This window comes from Colobus angolensis, unplaced genomic scaffold (assembly GCF_000951035.1).
Source record: "Colobus angolensis palliatus isolate OR3802 unplaced genomic scaffold, Cang.pa_1.0 Scaffold947, whole genome shotgun sequence".
In the NCBI taxonomy this organism is placed as follows: Eukaryota; Metazoa; Chordata; class Mammalia; order Primates; family Cercopithecidae; genus Colobus; species Colobus angolensis.
This window is the reverse complement of record NW_012123454.1, coordinates 600-22,378: the sequence shown is the minus strand read 5'-3', so window position 1 is coordinate 22,378 and position 21,779 is coordinate 600. Positions and strand designations below refer to the sequence as shown.

Below are 21,779 nucleotides of genomic sequence, written 5' to 3'. Positions count from 1 at the left end.
TTCTGGGAACAAAGAATATTATTGCCCAATGTAAATTCAGTTCATAGCCCAGTGGGGACAGTTGGTAAATCTACCTTCTCAATTACATTAGAAAACTATACTCTCCTCTTATCGTTTCCACAAAGTCATGAGTTAAAGGAAACAGGTTGACGTCTCTTTTCTTGAAACTGTGTTCTGATCAAAAGTGATAGCTAATCTCCAAAGAGGGCCCCCGGTGAACCCTACTTCCTGGTAGGTAGCCCTGTATAGTCCCTTCACAGTAGTCTGGCCTGTACCTTGATTTAACTGATGGGATGCAACAGAAGTCCTGGCAGCCAAGGCCGACTTATCCATTAGACACAATAGTGCTTAGTGTTTGTATTCCACAGTAATGTTTTAACTTCTTTTAGACTTAAAAGAAAAAAGAGAACTCTTAGCTCAAAGAATAGTAATATATTCATCTTTGTACCAATGCAATCATAAAATATAATTTTTAATCTTTCGTTAATGAATGAAAGGCTTCACAAAGGCACAAGTGCCTGGGGAATATAAATGTCATAACATGGCCCTCCAGGTGAGGCAACCTAGTACAAAGCTGTACCAGGAGAACCTCCAACTGACCAGCGTGCTCGGAGAACGGGGTGGAGCTGTGGGAAGTTCCCGCCCTTTGCAGAGGGGAGGAGCCTGGCCCCTCCTCTTCCGAGGAGGAGAGGTATCGGGATTCAATCTGTGCAGGCGGGAAGCCTACCAGCAGGCCTTTCAGTTTGCTGAGAGTCCCTGTTGCCCTTTTTTTCCCTTTTCACCCAATTAACCCTGGTTTTTTTACCCTTCAAAGTGTCTGTGACCCTAATCTTTCATGGTCGTGTGACAATAACCCAGCTTTCAGCTGAACAAAGGAGAAAGTCCTACAACACTGACAGCTTTCCCTTTTGTGCTCCTGGGAGTTCTGAGCCACTGTGTAAAAAGCCCAGCCACCTTTCTGAAAAAAAAAAAAAAAAAAAAAAAACTGCGTGGAAGTCCTCTGAGACTGTATGGAGAGGGAGAAAGATTCAGCTGTCCTAGCATCCTAGGTAAGCCTCCAGATGACTCTGGCCTAGCTGCCATCTGACTGCAAGATTCCAGCAAGACCAGTAGAAAAATTACCCAGCCGAACCAGACAAGCCACAGAATCATTAGAAATAATATCTGTTCCTATCCACTGAGTTTTGGGGCAGTTTTTTTTTAATATAACACTAGATAATAAGTTCTACTCTAAATTTGCAAGCATCTGTAGAAGAGGCCCTATATGGAGTTTTAAAATTTTTTATAACAGAAAATTGCACATTAGTAGAGGAACTCATGTTTGTCTTGAGTTTTAAAATGTAATTTATCTTTAAAACTCACTTTTAAAATAAGGCCAAAGACAATTTTTAAATAATTTCCCATAACAGTGTAATAGCTTTACAACAAAATTAGGTAATATTCAGCTTACTTTATGTTTAAAGAGTGAGGCTTCCGTGAAGATTTAAATTAGGTAAAAATATTTTTAATTTGTTTCATGGCCTATTGTTACTGATGCTATTCTTTATAATTTAAGTAGACTAATGATTACTGTCTTTTTAAATGGCTTATACACAACAAAATTTCACATATCTTTTCTGCAAGAATTTTCAGAACCTTATTTTCATCAAGAATCTCCCCAGGACTAATGTTTCAGGGACCACATTTTGGGAAATGCTTGCTGATCGTCAGATGGTCAAGATGTCCTGAACTGCACTTTGAATGTAAATCATTCCCAAGAACTGTTCCTTTATTGGAAGATATAATTTCTGGGTGTATAACCAAGTGCTCTTTAAAATTGGCTTTTTTTCCTTCTCATGCTTACCTAATGTCTTTGCTCTAAAAGAGCAGCTGTTTCTCTGATTTTGTCTGCAGGCCAGCCTTGTTTACCAGTAATCTTCAGAAGGCAGTATGAGTGTTTGAGTGTGTATGAGTGTGTGTGTGTGTATGAGTGTGTATGGTGTGGTGTGCGTATATGTATGGTGTGCTGTGTGTAGTTCATGTATATGTTCTGTGCTAGCCCAAATGTGTATTTTCAGATTGGCAGAGAATGCAAGATTTCTCTTAGTAAAGTTGATCTAAAAAGTAAGACATGTATACTCTTTTTTGTACATGTGTTATTTTCCTTATTGCTTAAAAGCAATCCCCTTATATCCCCTTAAAGGCATGTTACAGTTTCATGTCTACTATGGCAGATAGTGCTACACCAATAAAAGTTATAAAATCTCTACTCACTACCATTTAAAGCCTTCTGGATTTTTCAGACTGCAAGACTTCTTGGAATACCATTTCCCAGGTTTATTATTATGCCTAAAGTTCTAACCTTCAAGTACCTCTCTATTCTTAATAACTCATAATTTGATGAAGTCTATTTGCCCATTATATATTGTTTATGTTTTTATGATGTTTCATCATGACCTCTCTTGATCTTTGGATTCCCACACTGAATAAAAAAGCTTTCATTCAAACAGCACTTAGTCGTTCTGCTTGACATTTTAGTTGAGATTTTGGGACAATTCAAAATTTCATTAAATCTATTGAGAGGTTTAATGACCAGAACTGCAAAAAGTACTCGAAAGAATCTTTTTATATAAAAGCAAGATTAGATTCTAGTTTTTATCTAATTTTATCAATTATAATCCACAGGAAGAAGAGGTGATTTTCAAATAGCCTGGCCCTTCTTATACATTATTACTATATAGATGCTCCTCAACTTACAATGAGATGGCATCCCAATAAACCCATTGAAAACTAAAAACATCATTTCAACTTACCGTATTTTCAATTTACAATGGGTTTATTGGGACATAACCCTATCATAAATCAAGAAACGTCCTGAATGCTATCACTTTTGCACCATCTTAAAGCTGAAAAATCGTAAGTTGAACCATGGTCAGTAGGGGACTATCTGTATTCTGTGTGTTATTATTATATGGGAACCTGTCCAAGAACAAAGAAAATTTTATAATTCAGGATTTTAAAGTCAATAAAATTTTGTCTTTATTTTTCTTTTGTTTTTTCTGTCTTTTTTGAAAAAATTTGCTTGACATGTGATCTTGCTGTATTGCCCAGGCTGGTCTCAAACTCCTGGGCTCAAGCAATCCCTCCTGCCTTGGCCTCCCAAAGTGCTAGAATTACAGGTGTGAACCTCCGTGCCTGGCGTTTATTTTTATTTTTGTTTCCTGATGAATTTTAGTGCCATCTATGGTTGCACAATTGTGCTAGAAAACGTATTGATGAAGGAGTAAAGAAATCTGATGACAAATGAAAAGAGTAAGGTTTGGGCAAAGAAACTGGTTATGCAGCAACTATGACTCATCCTTATGGGGCCAAATAATCATCAGTACAACTGTGGTGATGGTAGAAATACAAATAATGAGACAAATTTAAGAGGCATTTAATTTTACATAACAAACATGTAATTACGTGGTATGTAATTTTCCTTCAAGGCACTTACCACAATTTGTAACTATATATTCAGTTGTGTATATATTTTTATAATGTCTTCCTTCTTCCCCCCAAAAGCGTATATTTCATGAGAGAGAGGAGATTATCTCTCTGTTCATAGGTTTGTATTCAGCTCCTTGCAACATAAGCACTCACTGTAAAACTTTTAAATGAATGGCAAGAGACTCATTTAATGTGAAAAGGGGAAGAAAAGGAATCGAAAACAATTCTGGCTCTTTGGAGAAATGGCTGGTTCAGGTATGAGGCACAGAAAGTGAAAGATGATCATTTTGCTGTGATTGAAATAAGGAAGTGACTAAAGACTGAGACATGACAAAACAACATGAAGTGGCTCCCTCTGGCTACACTGGGAAGTATGCTTTTTGCAAAAGAGTATAGCAAACAAATACAGAAAGAATGATAGACTAGAAGATCACCATTTTTCAACTACTAATGTAATAATTTGTTCCAGTAAGGATGAGTAACAAGATCATTAAGTAAAAGATTTTTGGGAAACAGGATACCATGCAGCCTCAAAGTGGCACCCCATGAGTCACCTATTATTTACACGGGGAAAAAATGTGGAAATCTGGCAGACATCACTTTAAACGAGGAATCAAACTTACAGCCTACAATAATGAGACACACTGATATGCATTTCTTGTTGTGTCACACTAAAAAAAAATCCATGATTGCAGTGTTCCCACCAAAAATAATTAACCTGCATCTCTTCATGAAGAAAATTTCAGACAAATCTTCATTGTGGAACATTTTTCAAAGTAACTGGCCTGGATGCTTGAAATATTTCAGTGTCATGAAAGACCAAACAAACATGAAATGTGAAGTTGACAGAGGAAACACACAGTAAACAGAGTAAATTAATAAATGAACAAGCTTCTAAAAGACCTCAGGCAGTTAAAAAATGTAGCGTGTGACAAAACATAATGAATGGGATACAAAATTGGACCTCAAATGAAGGGGTCAAGGTGGAGAGAAGTATTTGTTTGTAGGTCATTATTTAAAATTAGACTTTAAGGTATGGGATTCAAAAACTTTCATCATTTGAAAACCATATATTTTTGGAAAACGTTTCACCATTTGAAAGCTCGATATATTTTTTAAATTACTTTTTTAAAAAAATGCTGTTTGCAATGTCCCTTTCCTTTACAAATACAAATTGATAGGCATGGTTCTATTCAACACTAAGGAATTATAGCATTCATGAGCTGCAGGACCACATTAATTTTACATGACAAACTTGTAAATAAGTGGCATATAATTTTCTTTCAAGGCACTTGCCACAAAATTATATATTTATTAGTGTGTATTTCTTAGCCTTTCCAGGCCTGAATGTCCTTCTCTATAAAGTAAGTACATTTCTGAGTTCTCGTCTAGTTCAAAGACACTACATTCTTATGAGAATTCTCAGAGTAAATTATATCAAGATAGCAATTTCTTTTCTGAAAAGAGCCTGCTTCTGCTCTTACCTGGTGACAATCTGAAATATAATTGTGAGAGCCAGACCAGTAATAGACAGTGCACATCCAATGTTGGATAATATGTCGAGTGATTTGGGATACTGATAATCCTTTTTGAAAGTCTGAAAAACAAGTTAAGACTCATATTTTTAAATAATCATCCCTGAAATGTTAATGAAAGTCAACATCACAGAGTTACATGGGTCAAAATAACCAGACAGTTGCCAGAATGTCTTCCTTTTGAAAAGCTCTTGATATATTTAAAAGTGAAATACATCAACCCCTTATTGCTGAGCAGTTTACCTGAAGTACAGGCTTGAGAATAATTATCTAACTCATTCAGTTAGGGAAAAATATACAGTCATGCCTTGGTATTTGCGGGGGGAGTGTTTCAAAACAACTTGCAGATGCCAAAAGCTGTGCATATTCAAGTCCTGCGGTTGGTCCTGTGGAACCTGCTGATATGAAAAGCTGGCCTCCATATACCAGTTTTACACTCTGAAAATACTGTGTTATTTTCCATCTATGTTTCCTTGTGGATGCAGAATGTGGAGGGCCCATGTGGAGGGCAGACTTTTTTATTGAAAAAAATCCACATATTAAGTGGACCCATACAGTCTCATGTTGTTCACAAGTCAACTATTTATACTCTTCCTTGATGTCTAAAATCAAAATTGTTTGAATTAGATCTAAATTGTCAAAAGTTGCCTCACTTATTCATGACATTATTTTTATGTGTAACTGGACTCTAAGTATATCTAACTTGATGCACTAAAAATAAAGTTGCAGAAATATTTTCATAAATATGGAAAGATGCTCATACCCTGTTAATTTTTTAAAGGAAGTCTTATTTTTGTGTAATATATTTATATATTTCTCAACATGTTTGTGTGGGTGTGTGTGTATATATATATGAAAATATATACCATATGAGTATGTAATCTTAGAAAGCTGGTGAGGTAGTGGTGATGGTCACAGGGTGGGTTGGATATGTATAGTTCATTTTGCTTATCTGTACTTTCTGATTTTTTAAGTTGTTAAAATTAGAAAAGCACTGTATACTGACTTGTAAAATATGAAAGGAATATAGAGGCCTAATAAAAAAGCATATGTTCCTGTATACTGCCAGCTACCGCACACCATACCTACCTCTTGAGAGCCTATCTTTTTTTCTTACATGCTTAAAAATACTATCTATGTCTATTACACAAACACACAGGGGTTTGTTAACCTAATAACATTATGCTCAAATTGCCATTTTACTTTTTCATAAACATTTTTCCATATCAGCATATTTTTGTTTAGTATATACTTTCATACTTTATGCAATGCCTGTATATTGCTTTTATAGAAATAAAAACAAAATACACATTTAAAAATAATAAAACAAAAATTTTATGTTATTTCTTGTGTGTAGTATACTAAGTAGATGCAAAAAGAATCATAAGATTCATAGGTCTTCAGATTTTAAAAATAATCTTTTCACTCAGAGCCTATTTGCTCTTACTTCACATGCAATTTTAATCAGCCATTTTAAAAAAAATATTGCAAACCAAAACTAATTACAAATGTAGGTACATAGGCATTGAGGCAGTCAGATACTAGTGAGAAGACATAGCTGAAAGCCTAACCTCAAGAAAGGGAATAGATAACTGTAGTAAAGTAAACTGTATCATTTAACATGTATAGCAACCTGAGCTTTACATAGCTAATCAATGATCCTATGACTTTAAGATATCAAAAAGTTAAATTTTTCTCCTGTATCTCCTGATTGAGAAAGCAGACCTCTCTGTAACACAAGTTAGAATAGAAATAATCCAAATGAATTAAAATAAGAGAGTTTTTATAATTAAAATGAGAAAACTACCATTATCTCAAAAAGTTTTAAAAAGCAAGGTTCTATGCTTTGATAATGTAAGCTATACAAGTACATTCCACCAGTCTCCACTGGCTTCCCAAATATGGCTATATCATAGCTACTGGGAAATGAAAACATCTGCTTCTCCTTGGGAGATTCATAACATTAATAGTCCCTTACTAAGGAGAAGAACATTCTCCATAACTCCCCACTCCATTATGTATAAAAAACATTCCATCAAGTATATAACTAACATTTTCGTTGTTTCACCAGAATAACAGATTTCTGGAAATAGAACATACAGAAGCCCCTCTTCTTACAAGGGTCAGCACAAGAACCTTGAGAGATGCAAGCACAGCTGCACACCAGAGCTAAGTATTATCAGTTGCTTGCACAGTATAGCTTTAGAGTAAAAGAATTAAAGAATACACGGAGAAACCAAGGGACAAATTGAAGGAATTAAAGAGTTTTTTCTTTTGTATCTTCTAGCAAAAACTTAGTAACTTGAGCAATTTCAATGGGAAAAGCTTTGGGTAATGATTTAAACTGTCCACATATAGCTAAGGAAATATTGAACCTGTCTCCGACACACAGCTATACAGCTTTACCTCTGGCTATAACAAGTTTACGCTTCAGAACATGTGAGTTAGTTGAATGGAGTCCACCAGCTTTTCTTCCGCACATGGGCTCCCTTCCCATGATCAAATACATAGTGCTGACCTCTCTATCCTAAGACCACATAGCAAAAAGTTCTATTCTACTTGCCTTTACCTTAGTCCTATTTTTTTGTTTGTTTTGTTTTGTTTTCGAGACGGAGTCTCACTTTGTCGCCCAGGCTGGAGTGCAATGGTACGATCTCGGCTCACTGCAACCTCTGTTTCCCAGGTTCAAGCAATTCTCCTGCCTCAGCCTCCCCAGTAGCTGGGATTACAGGCATGCACCACCACGCCCGGCTGATTTTTGTATTTTTACTAGAGATGGAGTTTCACCATGTTGGTCAGGCTGGTCTTGAACTCCTGACCTTGTGATCTGCCCACCTCGGCCTCACAAAGTGCTAGGGTTACAGGGGTGAGCCACCGCACCCAGCCTTTAGTCCTATTATTTTATTTCCTGTTTTTCTATTTAATATGAGTTGAGAATCTATGTAAATTAAATCCCAAAGTTATCTCCAAGGAGCACATACTAGAATTGTGTGTAAGGAAAATTCTCATCTGGAAAGAGATTGCTATGTACATCCTTACCATTAATACAGCAAAATTAGTAGTATGGTTGCAGCGGCAGCGCAGGAATCCATCAGTGCCCTTGTCTTTTTGACAGCCATACGTGTCCCAGTCCCTTGTTGACAAATTCCAATAGACACAGGCGTAGGAATAGAGTTGAAAATCTTTTTGGTTGTACTGTGAATTGACAAGACAATTACAATTACTATTTCTAAATGCTTAATTGGGCTAAAAAAATCAAGTAGTATAAGACAGTCATCTGAGAAATGAATTAAATATATACTAAGCATTAGCACATTCATTATGATTAAGGAGAGGGAAAAAAAGGAGATAAAATTTAAATTAGTTAACTTTGCATTTAGTTAGTTTGACAAAAGATATGATTGGGAGGAATATTTAAATGGATACATCAAAGAATCTTTTGAAGAGTTTTGCTGTAGATTTCTTTTATTCAAAATATGCCTGCTTTTGGTATTCAAGATTGGTCTGAATTTTTATTATTTCTGTTCATGGAAATCCCCGCCCTTTCCTTCTACTCCCTTCTTCCCCTGTATTACTCTACTCAGTCTCAGCTGCCACCATCAGAAAGACAGAAAGCATGAGGACACTTTTTTCTTGTATCTGCAATGAAAAACTCACCTTTGGACTAAAGACCATGTCAACAGAAGCACTCTGATCTTGCTCATTTTCATCAGTTTTGCTTGAGATAATTTTTTGACTAAAATTTGATTTAGCTGTAAAAGTTTTTGATTGGAAAAGCTTGTCATTTTGATAAACTACAAAGCCACATGCCTTGCTGTTACCTATAGGGAGAAAAAGACATTAAGATCAATAAGTGAACTGTAGGGTAAACAAAAAACAATATCTCACATTGTTGTAGAAGTACATAGCTGCTTAATATTTTAATAAAGTACAGTAAAAATGGTTTACTGGTTGTACCTTTACCTAATTGCAATATGTAAGTAATACATATAACCCATGGTAGGCCATTCCACCATATTAATTTTTCTTTCTGAGCTTCAGTTTCCTTACCTTCTACATAGGAATGAGAATTTCTGCCTAAAAAAGGTATTGCAAGGATCTCATGTATAAAGTAAATGTCTTGCTTTATACATGAGAGATGGAGAGAGTGAACACGACATGTGGGCAGCCCCAGCCCATGTTGCCTCCTGCAGTGACAAAATATGAGACAGGAAATAGCAAAGCCGGGAGACCAGGATGGCTGAGCCCAGATGAGGTCGGTCTCCTGTTCAAAGGGGATGAGTGGTGTTAAGTCACGGAGCAAGGAGCTCAAGTCACTTTTTCTGTGGAGTTTTTGAGGCAGGCACTCTTCACCATCTCTTCAACTATTGTCCCCTGCTGTGTCATGACAATCATGGGCTTCTCCCAAGGCTAGCATGCTACTGTGAAACATCTTCTGGACATTGGAAAAAGGAATCAGCTGTTCATCAAAGATCCTGAAAGACCATCGCTGCTGTGGAGGGTTTTGCACCCAGCCCATTGGCAGCAGCAGTCAAAGAACCAGGACTGCCTCCTAACTCTTTATACAACTGTTGGCATATTTAAAACAGCAGAAGCATCAACAGTATACATTTTAACTGAATTAATTTCCTAAACTCTGTTGTCTTTCACAAGTGATAAAAGGAAAATGTTGTGGTGTGAGACCAGAGTATTCAGTCATCTGATTTGAGAGGGAGACAGGCAAGTCCCCGACAGCCCCCAAATTGTCCTCCTCTGTGGCAGTTCTTGGAGCCTCCACCTGGAGAGAAAGGGATGGGTGGCTGGCTTTTGTTCACAGTACATTGACATCACCAAATTGTTTCTCCTGGACACTAAATGAAAAGTTAACCCTAAAAGTAGAGCAAGGTTTTTTTGTTTTCTTTAAAAATAAAAGAATGAGACTAGGCACAGTGGCTTATGGCTATAATCCCAACACTTTAAGAGGTTGAGGCAGGAGGATCACTTGAGCCAAGAGTTGGAGACCAGCCTGAGCAACATAGCGAGATTCTGTCTCTATAAAAAAATTTAAATTTTTTTTTTTTAATTAGCAGGGCATACCTATATAGTCCCGCCTACTTGGGAGACTGAGGCTGGAGGATTGCTGCCTCCTGGGAAGTTGAGGCTGCAGTGATTTGTGAGGTAGAAGGCTTCAGGCGCAACTGTAATATCGTCTCTCTCTTTTTTAAAGAGATCTGAAGCAAATATAGGAAAAATTGACATTTGTTTACCTGGCTGGTAGTTACATAGGTACTCCTCACATTACTTTCTGTACTTTTCTGTATGCATGAAGTATTTTTAAATTAAAAGAAAAAATGCACAAGAACATAGAAGACTTAGTTTAGTCTTTACCATCGCAAAGCATGTGGCCAAAGCAAATGAGAGCAAATTCCAGAGTGCCAGATCCACGAATAATACTCTCTTCTTTTTTACTGCTATTATACATTTATTCTATCTAACACATATACTTTCTGGCATCAGGTTTTTTTGTTTGGGGAGAAATGAAAAGTAAATGTGTGTGTTTGTTTTACTTATCTTTTTTTTAGGCTTTGAAAAATACAACCACTTCAAGTGACTTGTAAGAATTTCTGAAAGGTTATATGCAGGATAATAGTGAGCACGTGGTAGACACCATAGAGAGGAGATCACCTAAAATTGATACTATGAAATGATGACTGTGCCAATTACATGGACTTCTCCAGGGTTAGGTCTGCGGGGTGCATCTGAGCCTGAGAGTGTCATGCCGCTAGTAAACATGGTCAGAGCTTGTGATTGAACATGTTTTAAATGTGTAAGTGTAAAACAGAACCACCTTAGCAAGATTTCTGTAGGAAAACATATTTGTGTACGTGGCCTGAACATTTCAATTCTGCTACCTTCCAAAAGGCTTTTGAAAGAAGAAAAAACAAAGAAATTATCTTTTTGACTTAGAATAGTAGAGTTGAGATTACCATAATATGTCAGAGCTCAAACATACTCAAATGCAAATTACTCAGTATGAAACTAAGCAGACATTATTTCTCCTTCAGTAAATTAGAAGTTATTAGTTCCATGAATTCGAGTCCAATTTTTAAAATGTCACAAAGTTTGAGACCTACTTTTCGTCATATTAAGCAAGACCTGAAGTTCAGTCTGTCCATCTGGGTTAAGGCCATCCACGTTTGTATGTATAAATGTTGAACCAGAAAGTAGAGAACTGCTAGCTCCTATATGAGAAGGGAAACAGTAGAATTGTAAAAGTCTACATTATCGTGAGTAGAGCATTATTAGTCATCATTGGTAGCAGAATGCTCTTTACTGTTACAATCAAATAAGATTAACAGCTCACCTTTCTGCACAGAGAAGCGAACATTTAAAGGCCCCACAGCATCTTCTGAAGAGAAATTTGCTGACTGTATTGCTATGTTAGGTTCCACCACTGATTGATTACCCAAAGACAAGGAATAAGTCTCCATTTGCTCAATAAGCCTGCATATAATAAAACACAACTTAATACTCAAGATTTTGTCATAAAATGAAAGGTATGTGTTCTGTCTTACACTACAGCAGAAAAACATGAGCATAGAATCGTGTGGTCATGACAGCATTAACAACTGCCTAAGAATAATTGGTTTTCTTTTCTAGAGTTGTGTTGCATTACATGTACTTAAATAAGACAGTTCAGGTGGACCATCCTCACTGAAGGCTACCCTTTGAGCATAGATGGCAAAAAGGTAGAACTCCAGAATTATAGAATTCCCTAAAGAAATAGTCTTTATCATGATGCTCCTCACACAGAAGGATGGTGTTGCCACCCACCATTGGCAAGGAATGCAATTCTAATTTTCTCTCCAGTGGTGAGAATCCATTTCCATTTATTCATCTTCTTCCTCTCACCCAAATCCCTTAGGATCCAAAGCATGTTTTATAAGTTGTTCGTTCCTGAGGTGACAGTTTAGATGGAACCAACAAAGAGCAGAGCTCTGAGCTCATTGCCTCAGCTCTGAACTAGACCCTGAAGGTTTTTACAATGTTCTTTTCTACTTTGGCTAAGTTCAAAGATAGATTAGATGGAAGGTGGGAGGGAGTAGCAGCAACCTGTTGATTTGGCGTTCTCCAAAGAAAAGTCATAAGACCTTTCCTTTTTCTTGTTTCCCATATATTTGAACTGTTTCTGTACTTGACCAAACAAAACCTCTGTATGTAAAATAATCAGTCTAGTTTTTCCAGAAATGAAAGGATTTCATCAAAATGTAGTTGTTCTATATGCCAAATCTTTATTTCTGACACTAAAATATCTTTTCTCTACCTCCAAATGAGATAAAGAGAAAGTTTACAATAATTGAGGATTGCTTGATAAAGAGAATGTAATCATCATTCATATGGAAACATTCAGGTTAGATCCTCTGATTGAAATGTTTTCCTTTTATAAAACCATTTTCAGCAATTCACACATACCCCAGAGCTGCTTTCAATGGGAGGAATACCTAACAAAACTCCAACCTGCTAAGAATATCATTCTCCCAAACAGTACCTATTGAGTATCTACTTAGAGGTCAGCACTCTGTGAAACAGTGGGAGTACCAGCAGCTGCTCCCTCAGGCATTTGCAAGCTAAAAGGAAGACGTGGTAGATATACAGGAGGTGTTTTTCATGTTCCCACTTTTACAGGGTTGCTCTAACCACAGCTACTTCTAAGGTCATTTTTTTGTTTCCTGTAATTCTTTCCTCCTCTTATCATAACTGATAAGATTACAGATGGACACCTGCCCTGGAGAAGCCAATCCAGAAAGTGGTCATCCACCTGACACAATTGACAAAAATAAGGCATCAAATTCTTGGACACAGGATTTTTTTTATTAGTGCTGTAGTTATATCAGGAAAGTCATAATTTAGAGGGAGCCAAAGAGGTCATTATGTCATAAGAAAAAAACACAAATTTAAAATAAGAGGCTAATTCTTCCTGTTGAAAATAAGAAAAGACCTGTAAACTTCTCTACTAAGGCTTCCAAAGCTGCCTTGGATCCTCAGTCATCTTCCTGCTCCAGGGTCCATACGGCAATAAAAGAAACTAAAATTTCAAGACCCTCTAAATTTATTACGTCAAAAAGGAAGTTAAGCCCTGGAGACTGAATCACGTGTAGTATGTTTGCAACTTCTGCTTATTAGATTATAGATTAACTCTCTTCCTCACTGTTCTTGTTCTGTAAGTGACTCAGAGAGGCCAGACCTTTCCCCTTTCTAATGATTGATCCATGTTACAGATTAATTGCCTCCTTTTTTGTCCTGTACCTAACTCAGACCAGTTGACTCATGATTGTTAGGTCTTCAGTGTAATTGTTACATCTTCAGTGTGGAATGTTAAATACACCTTTCCCAAAAGAAAAAGACCACCTCAGTTAATCAGATCACTATGACCATTCATCAAGCCTTACACAGAAAGACATTAAAACTCTGTTAAGCTTCCCTAAACTTTGTTTATGTAAATGATCCCAAACTTATATACTTCAAAACATTGACTTTCATATTCTGGAATTTGTGCTTCCCAGGCAGCTGTCCTTAAACTTTGCAATTGAATGAACTCTCTTTAAACTAGATTCTGACCTTTTTGATTGTTTTGGGTTGACAAGGCCCACTATATTATGATCCAGTTCTTGGACCTCCATGAGACCCCATATGCCCATTTATAATAAATCTCTATTTGGTCAAGATAATCTGAGTGGGTGCCAGGCTAGCTGGAAGAGAAATACAAAAAGAAAAGTGAAATGTAAATATACAGGTGGTCAGTGCTAGGGAGGCATTTTGCATTCCCAAAGTCAGATAAATCAGGATAATTATGACCTTTAATATGAGATCAAAGGTCTAAGGTTACAGATCAGACTTTGCAACCAGTGTCTACAATGGTGAGGTCAGCCAGTCGTGGTGGCTTATGCCTGTAACCCCAACAGTCTGGGAGGCCAAGGCGTGTGGATCACTTGAGGCCAGGAGTTCCGGATTAGTCTGATCAACATGGTGAAACCCTATCTCTACTAAACTACTAAAACTACAAAATTAGCTGGACTTAGTGGCACATGCCTGTAATCCCAGCTACTAGGGAGGCTGAGACAGGAGAATCGCTTGAACCTGGGAGGCGGAGGTTGCAGTGAGCTGAGATCGTGCCACTGTACCCCAGCCTGGGTGACAGAGCAAGACTCCATCTCAAAAAAAGGAAAAAAAATTGTGAGATGAAGTCCTAAACTTGATTGTACTATGATGCCCTCACCAGCAGAAACCCTACACCCCCAGAGCTCTGCCCACATTGACATTCTGCCTCTACTCAATTTAGAAAAAGAGAATGGGCACTAGACACCTTCTCTTTGACAACTTGAGATGGCTGAAGCTGGGGTAGAGTCTTTCTGCCCTGTCACTCTCCACCCCTTTAGTCTCACCCTCTCCACTTCTCCCTATGCTATAGAAAGGGAGCTACTGAGAGACACCAAGAGAAAACTGGAATGAAAGAAGGAAGAAGTCAAAGTGAAATGGATGACTAAGGCCTGATGTCTGTCAGGGAACCCAGCATCTGGCCTAGGTTCAGAAGATAGAGTTTGGAAATCAAGTGTCGTCCTGAACAACACTTAATTTCCTTCTGGGGAGAGATGACCTCTGTTGGCAGCTCATCAAGAGTATTCTCCTAAAGAGAGCTAAAGGGTTGGTGACCTGACCTTGGGGCTAGAGGCAGAGGAAGAAGCCTTATCTAAGTGAATGAAGGAAGGATCTGAGTCCACAAGAGCTTATGCAAAAGATCACACTGGTAGAGGATAAACTGATAGAACATTATTAGAAAATAGTTGGACTGGAAATTCAGAGTGATAAAAGGAGGAATTGAGCATGCTTACACTATTTTATAGTTCAATGTATCCTATACTTTAAAATTTTATTTATCCTCTAACCACCTCCTTTAAAACTATTTGGAGATTACATATAAATCACACAAAATTGTATTTTCCTTTATATATTAAGCCAGTAAAATTGTTTACTTTTAGGAAAATGTTCCTATCTGCTTTGTGACCTGTGATGTTCAAATCCCACAACTTCTCTTTTCTCAGCTTTCTCACCAAAAACATTCATTCCTCCCCTCTAGCAAGACTCTGCAAACACAAAACTTTCAGCTGTGAAGGGAGCCCACTCTGGCTCTTGGCCTCTCTGTTAACTGAACATAGACTCTGGACCCCATGGCCACTTCCTTCTCATATGTCAAGAAAAATGAGAGACATCCACATTCTCCATGAGAAGGGCCCAGACTCCTATTGAAATCTGAAGTCACAAAGTATGCTAGTAAAACTGTTCACTCAACCTCTACCACCACCTCTCAGAATTATAATCTTTGAATGCTCTATTTTGTGCCTTTGCGCTTTTTCTACTTTGAAAATTCAACACTAAGTAGGTACTGGTCGTAATCATCAGAAAACTAAGAACTACTTCTAGGAATTTCTCCTGAGGAAATAATGGGTCGTGTAAATAAAGATTATGTACCAGAATGCTAATTACTTAGAACATTAAAAGACTCCCAGCAATGTAAATGTCCAGCTGCTGAGCAGATAACTGGTTTGATGAAAGTTTGCTCATATAATGCAGTAATCTAAAATTATGACGTAGGTGTATAGATATTTATATAAAAGATGTTTATAGGAAAAAGTTTGTAAGGTATTAAGTGACAAAAGCAAGTTATGAATCAATATAGTATGTAATATACATACACATACATACACACACACAAACACACACACAGAGAGAAACAGAGGGAAAAAACCTGGAATATAGGCCAACAGGGTAATAAAGGTAAGATAATTTTTTCAATTTTGCTAAGCTACATATTTTCTTATTTTTCTACAAAAGCATGCATGCTGATGTAAGTTTTAAAAGGTTTTGACAACTGTACATAAGGTAAAAATAGAGTGAATACCAATAAGGGGTCTCTATGAATAAAGTATATGAGTTTTAATACAAATGTTCAATCAATAGTAATCCAGAAAAGAGGAGGAGAAAGGAGAGAAAGCAAGTGGAGTTCTTTTTTTTTTTTTTCCAATGTAGTATTGGTCAGAAAAGGAGGAGGCAGAGAAACTCTAAGCAGAAAGGGGTGGATCCCAGGGGGAAACCTTCAAGCCAAAAGTAGTCTGAAACCCAAAGTGAGACTTCAATCCCTGTTTACCCACTCTCTCCCACTGGTTGGTTCTTTCTGAATAATGTATTTTTGCCAATCAAATATTGCCTTTTCCAAAACTACAGCCTGCCCTACTCCCCTATCCTGTGCCTATAAAGACCCCAGACTCAGCTGGTAGAGAAGAGAAGTGGCTGGACGTCAGGAAGAGGTGACTTGACTTCAGAGACAGTGAGAGGCAACCTGACTTCAGAAGAGAGAGACTGAGAGGTGACTTGACTTCAGGGGAGAGCATCCTGTCCTTCTCACATGCTTTCCAGCTCCCCTCTCCACTGAGAGCTGCCCTCATCACTTAATAAAATTCTCTGCATTCACCATCCTTCAATTTGTCCATGTGACCTAATTCTTCTTGGGCACTGGACAAGAATTTGGGACCCGCCAAGTGCAGGTACCCAAAAAGTCTGTTACACTGGCCCTTCGCCCTCACTGGCAGAGGGCAGCCACCCCATGTGACAAGGCAAAGGGCCCACTGGGCTGGTAATGCAATGCTGTCCATGGATGGTGGAGCTAACAGAGCATTGTAACATGCCCTCTGGGGCTTTGGGGTTGCAGGCACTCCACCTGGATGCTGCCATGGGGCCTGCAGAGAGTTTGCTCCTGCCAGTGGAGAAGTGACTGGCTGATTCCCACACTTGCTCATCTAAAAGTTCCCTCCCACAAGGGGTTGAGTGGAGTGGGCTGAGTCAACGGGGTACCCTTCTCACAAGTCCCACAAAGGGGTCAAGAAAACATCATCAGGAAAGCTAAGGAAAATAATCAAAACACACCAGGGCCTTGGAAAGAGAGAAGTGAGGTGCAGCTTGGGGGATGGCAGTATGTCCTGCAAAGTGAGCTGTTCTCTGTAGCTCTAAGTGTTGCAAAAGAAGTTGTAAGAGGTCTTGCCGTGCATGGAAGTTGCCCCTTGGTCATACTAAACTAAGGTGAGGAAAACAAGTTCTAATCTAAATCAGCCCAGTTACTCCCTATCTCCCAGGCCATGGCCAGCACCCCTGGATGCAGGAGGTAACATATACCACTCCATCTAGTAACTGAAGGTCAAGTGGAAAGTCACAGCTCTTATCTACATTCCAGAGGAATCAGTTACTGCATCCATGAGAGAAATACTTTAGCCTAGGAAAGTAAATAGCACTTAGTCAAGTTTTCTCTCCAAATTGAATTTGTGCTTACGTTGTAAGGGCATCATTATTAGCAGTAGCAGCAGCTCCTTGAAAAGCATCTCCACTGGCATCTAGGAGTTGACTCACTGTTACTATGGCAATTTTCTTTGCCTGCCAAGGAGAAGATACTGATCATCAGAGAAGCACATATCATACGTTATTATCACCATCATTATCATTGTGAATCATTACAGCAGCAAGTGGCATCACTGATATGATAATGTAGTGGCAAGCATTTTACAAAATTAAAGGTTTATTATTTGATCCACATAAGATGATCGAGAGAATCAAGATAGGGCAAAGTGAAAATATAAATTAAGGTAGTGAATTAGGAGGTTTAAGTCTCTGAATTCGACCTCATAGCAAGATCTTTCACGGAATCCCCACCAGACTCCAAGAACACAAAATTAAATACTTGAATACAAAATCAGAAACAAAATAAGAAGACTGCAGTATTCTGGTTGTTAAAAATTACAGCTCATAATACTTAGCATAACTAAGTTATACTTAGTATGGCTATTAGACTTAGTGTAACTATTAGTCTTAATAACTATTAGACTTAGTAAAATAATTTGTAGTCTTCTTTCAATCAATAACTCAGGAGTGTGTCAGAGAGATGATCTTTTGGTGTTTGATTACTATTTAACTTCCCTCTTTGGGAGTGTTGAAGCCCTCCTGCCTACTGGTTAATCCTTCCATTAATTCTACATTTGGAGGTCAATATTTTCTCTTTCAATTCCATTTTTATTAACTCGAATCCCACTTACTTTTCAGTAAGAAAAACATTTCAAAAATATTTTTTTCTGAAATAAAACATTTCAAGGGAATGGAAGAAAGGAGTAACTATTTTCAGGGCATGTTGATATTAAAGTTGAACACAGGGTGAGTCCATACTGGTGGTTTGTAGCCCTGTTTGACCACTATCCAGCTAGTAAATGTTAATACCAATTAGTAAATGTTGAGTATACTTGTTTTCAAGTACCAGGGTTTAGCAGGTTAAAATATCAAGAATATAAACTAGACTTAAAGTTTTCAGAAAGCCAAGACTAAAATGTAAATATTCTTAATAGAAACACATCGCAGTTTAAAATCACATGTTCCAAAGTAAGTTCTTGAACCATTATTCACTTGGAATGCACTAGGGATGGTAAGGTCAAATGTAGTTGGTAAACATATTCATAAGGTGAAGTAGACTTATGCATTCCAGGACTTCCTAAAAGACTTAACATGATAGCCAGGTGTGGTGGTGTGTGCCTGTAGTCCCAGATGCTTGGGAGGCTGAGACCTGAGAATCACTTGAACCCTTGAACCTGGGAAGCAGAGGTTGCAGTGACCTGAGATCATGCCACTGCACTCCAACCTGGGTGACAGAATGAGACTCTGTCTCAAAAAAAAAGACAACATGATAATGATCATTATGAATATCCTAAAAGAAAATGTTTGGACAAGAGGCCCCTTTTTTTAATATCTTTGAGCACCTCTCAGGAGTGCTATGCAAAATACCTTTAAGCAACCTAAACCATGCTCAAATCCATATTGTGGAATAAGGAGTGGAGTTCAGAACATCTCTCTTTCTTTCCCAACACCCCCTCAAAAAAAAAAAAAAAAAAAAAAACTTCATGAGTTTTACCTCAGGTGAAGCATTTCTGGAAGTGTTGAAGATCTGTCCAACCACTCGCGTAGCACTACTGATGTTCTCAGCAGTTAATTTATTGGCATCAGATGTTAAAATCTGGACTTCAGAAGAAATGTTATTAAGTGGTGCTGTGACATCCTTTACCTGTTTAAAAAACCAGGAAAAAACCCCTAGCTTTACACAATTATGTCCAAATATTTTGTAAGCAACTGCAGGTAAATAAGTTGGAGTTTAGCTGGGCCTCAATCTCCTGAACATCATGTTCACTCAGTTTTCCACGTTTGCATCTTTCCTTGTGTAAAGGACAAAGTACATGCAGGCCAGTTTTCCCAGCCTTTCCTGTTTGACAGGATTGATTAACTATAAGGGGCTGCCTTAGCTAGATTGGAGCTGCTAGAGTGTATCCATGGGCCAGCACTGGTTCACTGTGTGTTACGAAGGTCATAGAGAGATAAGCACAGAAACTGAAAGTAATTGGTCAGAAATGGATATAGCAATTTTTTGCTGTTGAATCTCATAGTTCTAAAATTTTGGTTTGCGTTTTATGCATATTTCTCATTTCATTTTTCCAGTAATTTATTTTTATTGTATTTCACAAAATTATTGTAGTGCAATGGGTTCAAAATTTTTTAAACTGGCTTTTCAGCACTGGTAGTTTGGGAGACACTGGCCAAGACAACCTCTCTAGGTGCCAGTTAGCCCCAGGACTCTGTGTTGTGGGGGCTAAAACATGCCAATCCATATTGTCATCGGTGAAGCTGGGTGTCCGTGCGCGCACACGCGTGTGTGTGTGTGTGTGTGTGTGTGTGTGTGTGTGTGTCTCTTGGTTTTCACTAGATGGCAGCATCATTTCACAAATTACACCAATGTTACAGGTTATTCACACTTGGGTAAGTGTCAGAAACAATATCCAATCAGTAGACAGAAACAAATAACTCCAGTTCAGTTGCTAGATCCTGCTATTTGCTAGGCACTCTGTTAGATGTTTACAGGTGTTATCACATTTAATAAGCAAAACAACTTTGTGAGTTGTGCACCTTCAAGAGAAGTTAGGGAGCTCAACCAAGTTTCTCACAGCTTAGACGTGGCAGAGCTAAGAACCAAACTCTGGTTTGTCAGATTCCAAATTTAGCATCTTTCCTCAGTCTGTGGGTTGGCACCACTTGTGGGATTGGCAGCTACCTCCACTCTCCATCTCCTGTCCCCACCCAAATGCTACCCTGCCCATCTGTGATTAGGGAGCCAGGGTAGTACAATGTGAACTTTTCAATAAAGAACAGCTCTATCACTTTCTGTCTGTGGTCACTAGACAAAATGCTTCACCTCTCAGAACCGCATTTTCCTCATCTATAAAATGCGTACATTAATACCTGTCTATGGTGTTATAAAAATTAAATATGATTAATAAATACATTAAATATTTGGCACACTATTTGGCATACAGTAGGTGCTCAACAATTAGTAAGTGTTATTGGCTATAATTATTTATAATATGGAAATAGCATTCAACTCACAGAAGTTTTCTAAGGATTAAATGTGATAACATATGCAACATGCCAGGCACATGAAAGGCTATATATAAAGGTTGGTTTCCTCTTCCTCCCCTTGCTTGTCCCCTAGTGTTAGCTCTTCCATGCATGTGCATTTGGGTACAACTTCAGTCAAAATAATTTAATCTGCATGAAAAAAACATCTAGTTAGATGTACTTTCTGTTTCACCTGCTCATAGATACTGCCCTGAGACCTGTATCAGGTTTGGAGTTTCCTGTTTCAAAGGGTCTTTGATTATAGTTTCTTTCTCTTCATTCTGGTCCAATTACACCATCAAGAGGCTTTCCTTTGGTCTCAAATGTCAGGGATCTATATCCCGTCAAAACTTCACTGATCTACAAAGATGAAGCCGTTTTCAATGTGCTATTGATGATCGTTTGCTGAAATTTGATGAACCAACTGTCCTTTTTCACAAACAGATGTCAACTTTTAAAAATAAGAGCGGCGGCCAGGTGCGGTGGCTTACTATGCCTGTAATCCTAGCACTTTGGGAGGCCGAGGCAAGCGGATCACCCGTGGTCAGGAGTTCGAGACCAGCCCCGCCAACACAGTGAAACCCCGTCTCGACTAAAAATACAAAAATTAGTCAGGCATGGTGGCATGTGTAATCCTAGCTGACTGAGGAGGCTGACACAGAAGGATTGCTTCAACCTGGGAGGCAGAGGTTGCAGTGAGCTGAGATGGTGCCATTGAACTCCAGCCTGGGTGACACAAACAAAACTAGGTCTCAAAATAAATAAATAAATAAATAAATAAGAGTGGCTTCAGTCACTAGTTTTTGTTATTTCTAATTTGAGAGTTTTAAAAGCATTGATTTGACCCTCAGGTATCTGAAGAACAGAAACTGCACGGAATGAGAACTTCTTCCAGTTGCCCATCAGTGAGTCACATGGCATACCTGCTCCTCCAGGGTTTCCAGATTTTCATTGCAATTTCCTATGGTCACATTTTGTAATTCTATCTCTCCATATGGAGAGAGATTGCACAGCCGGACTGCCATTGGATTGCCTGCTTTAATAAAAAGAAATTTTTTATTAAAAATAATTATTTATTAAAATTGTTGCATAGTATTTTTAGGCAATAGCTAATTTTTATTAAAAGTTATTTATTAAAAATTATTGCATATTACTTTTAGGCAGATACCACTTATTGTCTTGATTTTTGAATCTGGACTTCAAAAGACCAGTTGACTATTTCCTTCCTTTGATGTCTTCAAATAAGATTTACCTTTCAACAATAAG

General features: G+C 38.0%; 1 protein-coding gene across 1 annotated transcript in view; it reads right to left on the bottom strand.

The window, feature by feature from the left end:
* Positions 1-21,544, bottom strand: part of LOC105504671 (probable G-protein coupled receptor 128) — a 62,581-nt gene extending 41,037 nt beyond the window's left edge. The window contains exons 1-8 of the mRNA XM_011932171.1: positions 21,437-21,544; positions 18,982-19,131; positions 17,362-17,462; positions 11,347-11,486; positions 11,117-11,224; positions 8,661-8,824; positions 8,043-8,198; positions 4,953-5,065 (exon numbers count right to left, since the gene is read on the bottom strand). Coding sequence (XP_011787561.1) covers positions 4,953-5,065; positions 8,043-8,198; positions 8,661-8,824; positions 11,117-11,224; positions 11,347-11,486; positions 17,362-17,462; positions 18,982-19,131; positions 21,437-21,538 — 1,034 coding nt within the window. The 5' untranslated portion in view covers positions 21,539-21,544. The remainder of the gene's footprint in view (positions 1-4,952; positions 5,066-8,042; positions 8,199-8,660; positions 8,825-11,116; positions 11,225-11,346; positions 11,487-17,361; positions 17,463-18,981; positions 19,132-21,436) is intronic.
* Between the last annotated feature and the right edge of the window lie 235 nt (positions 21,545-21,779).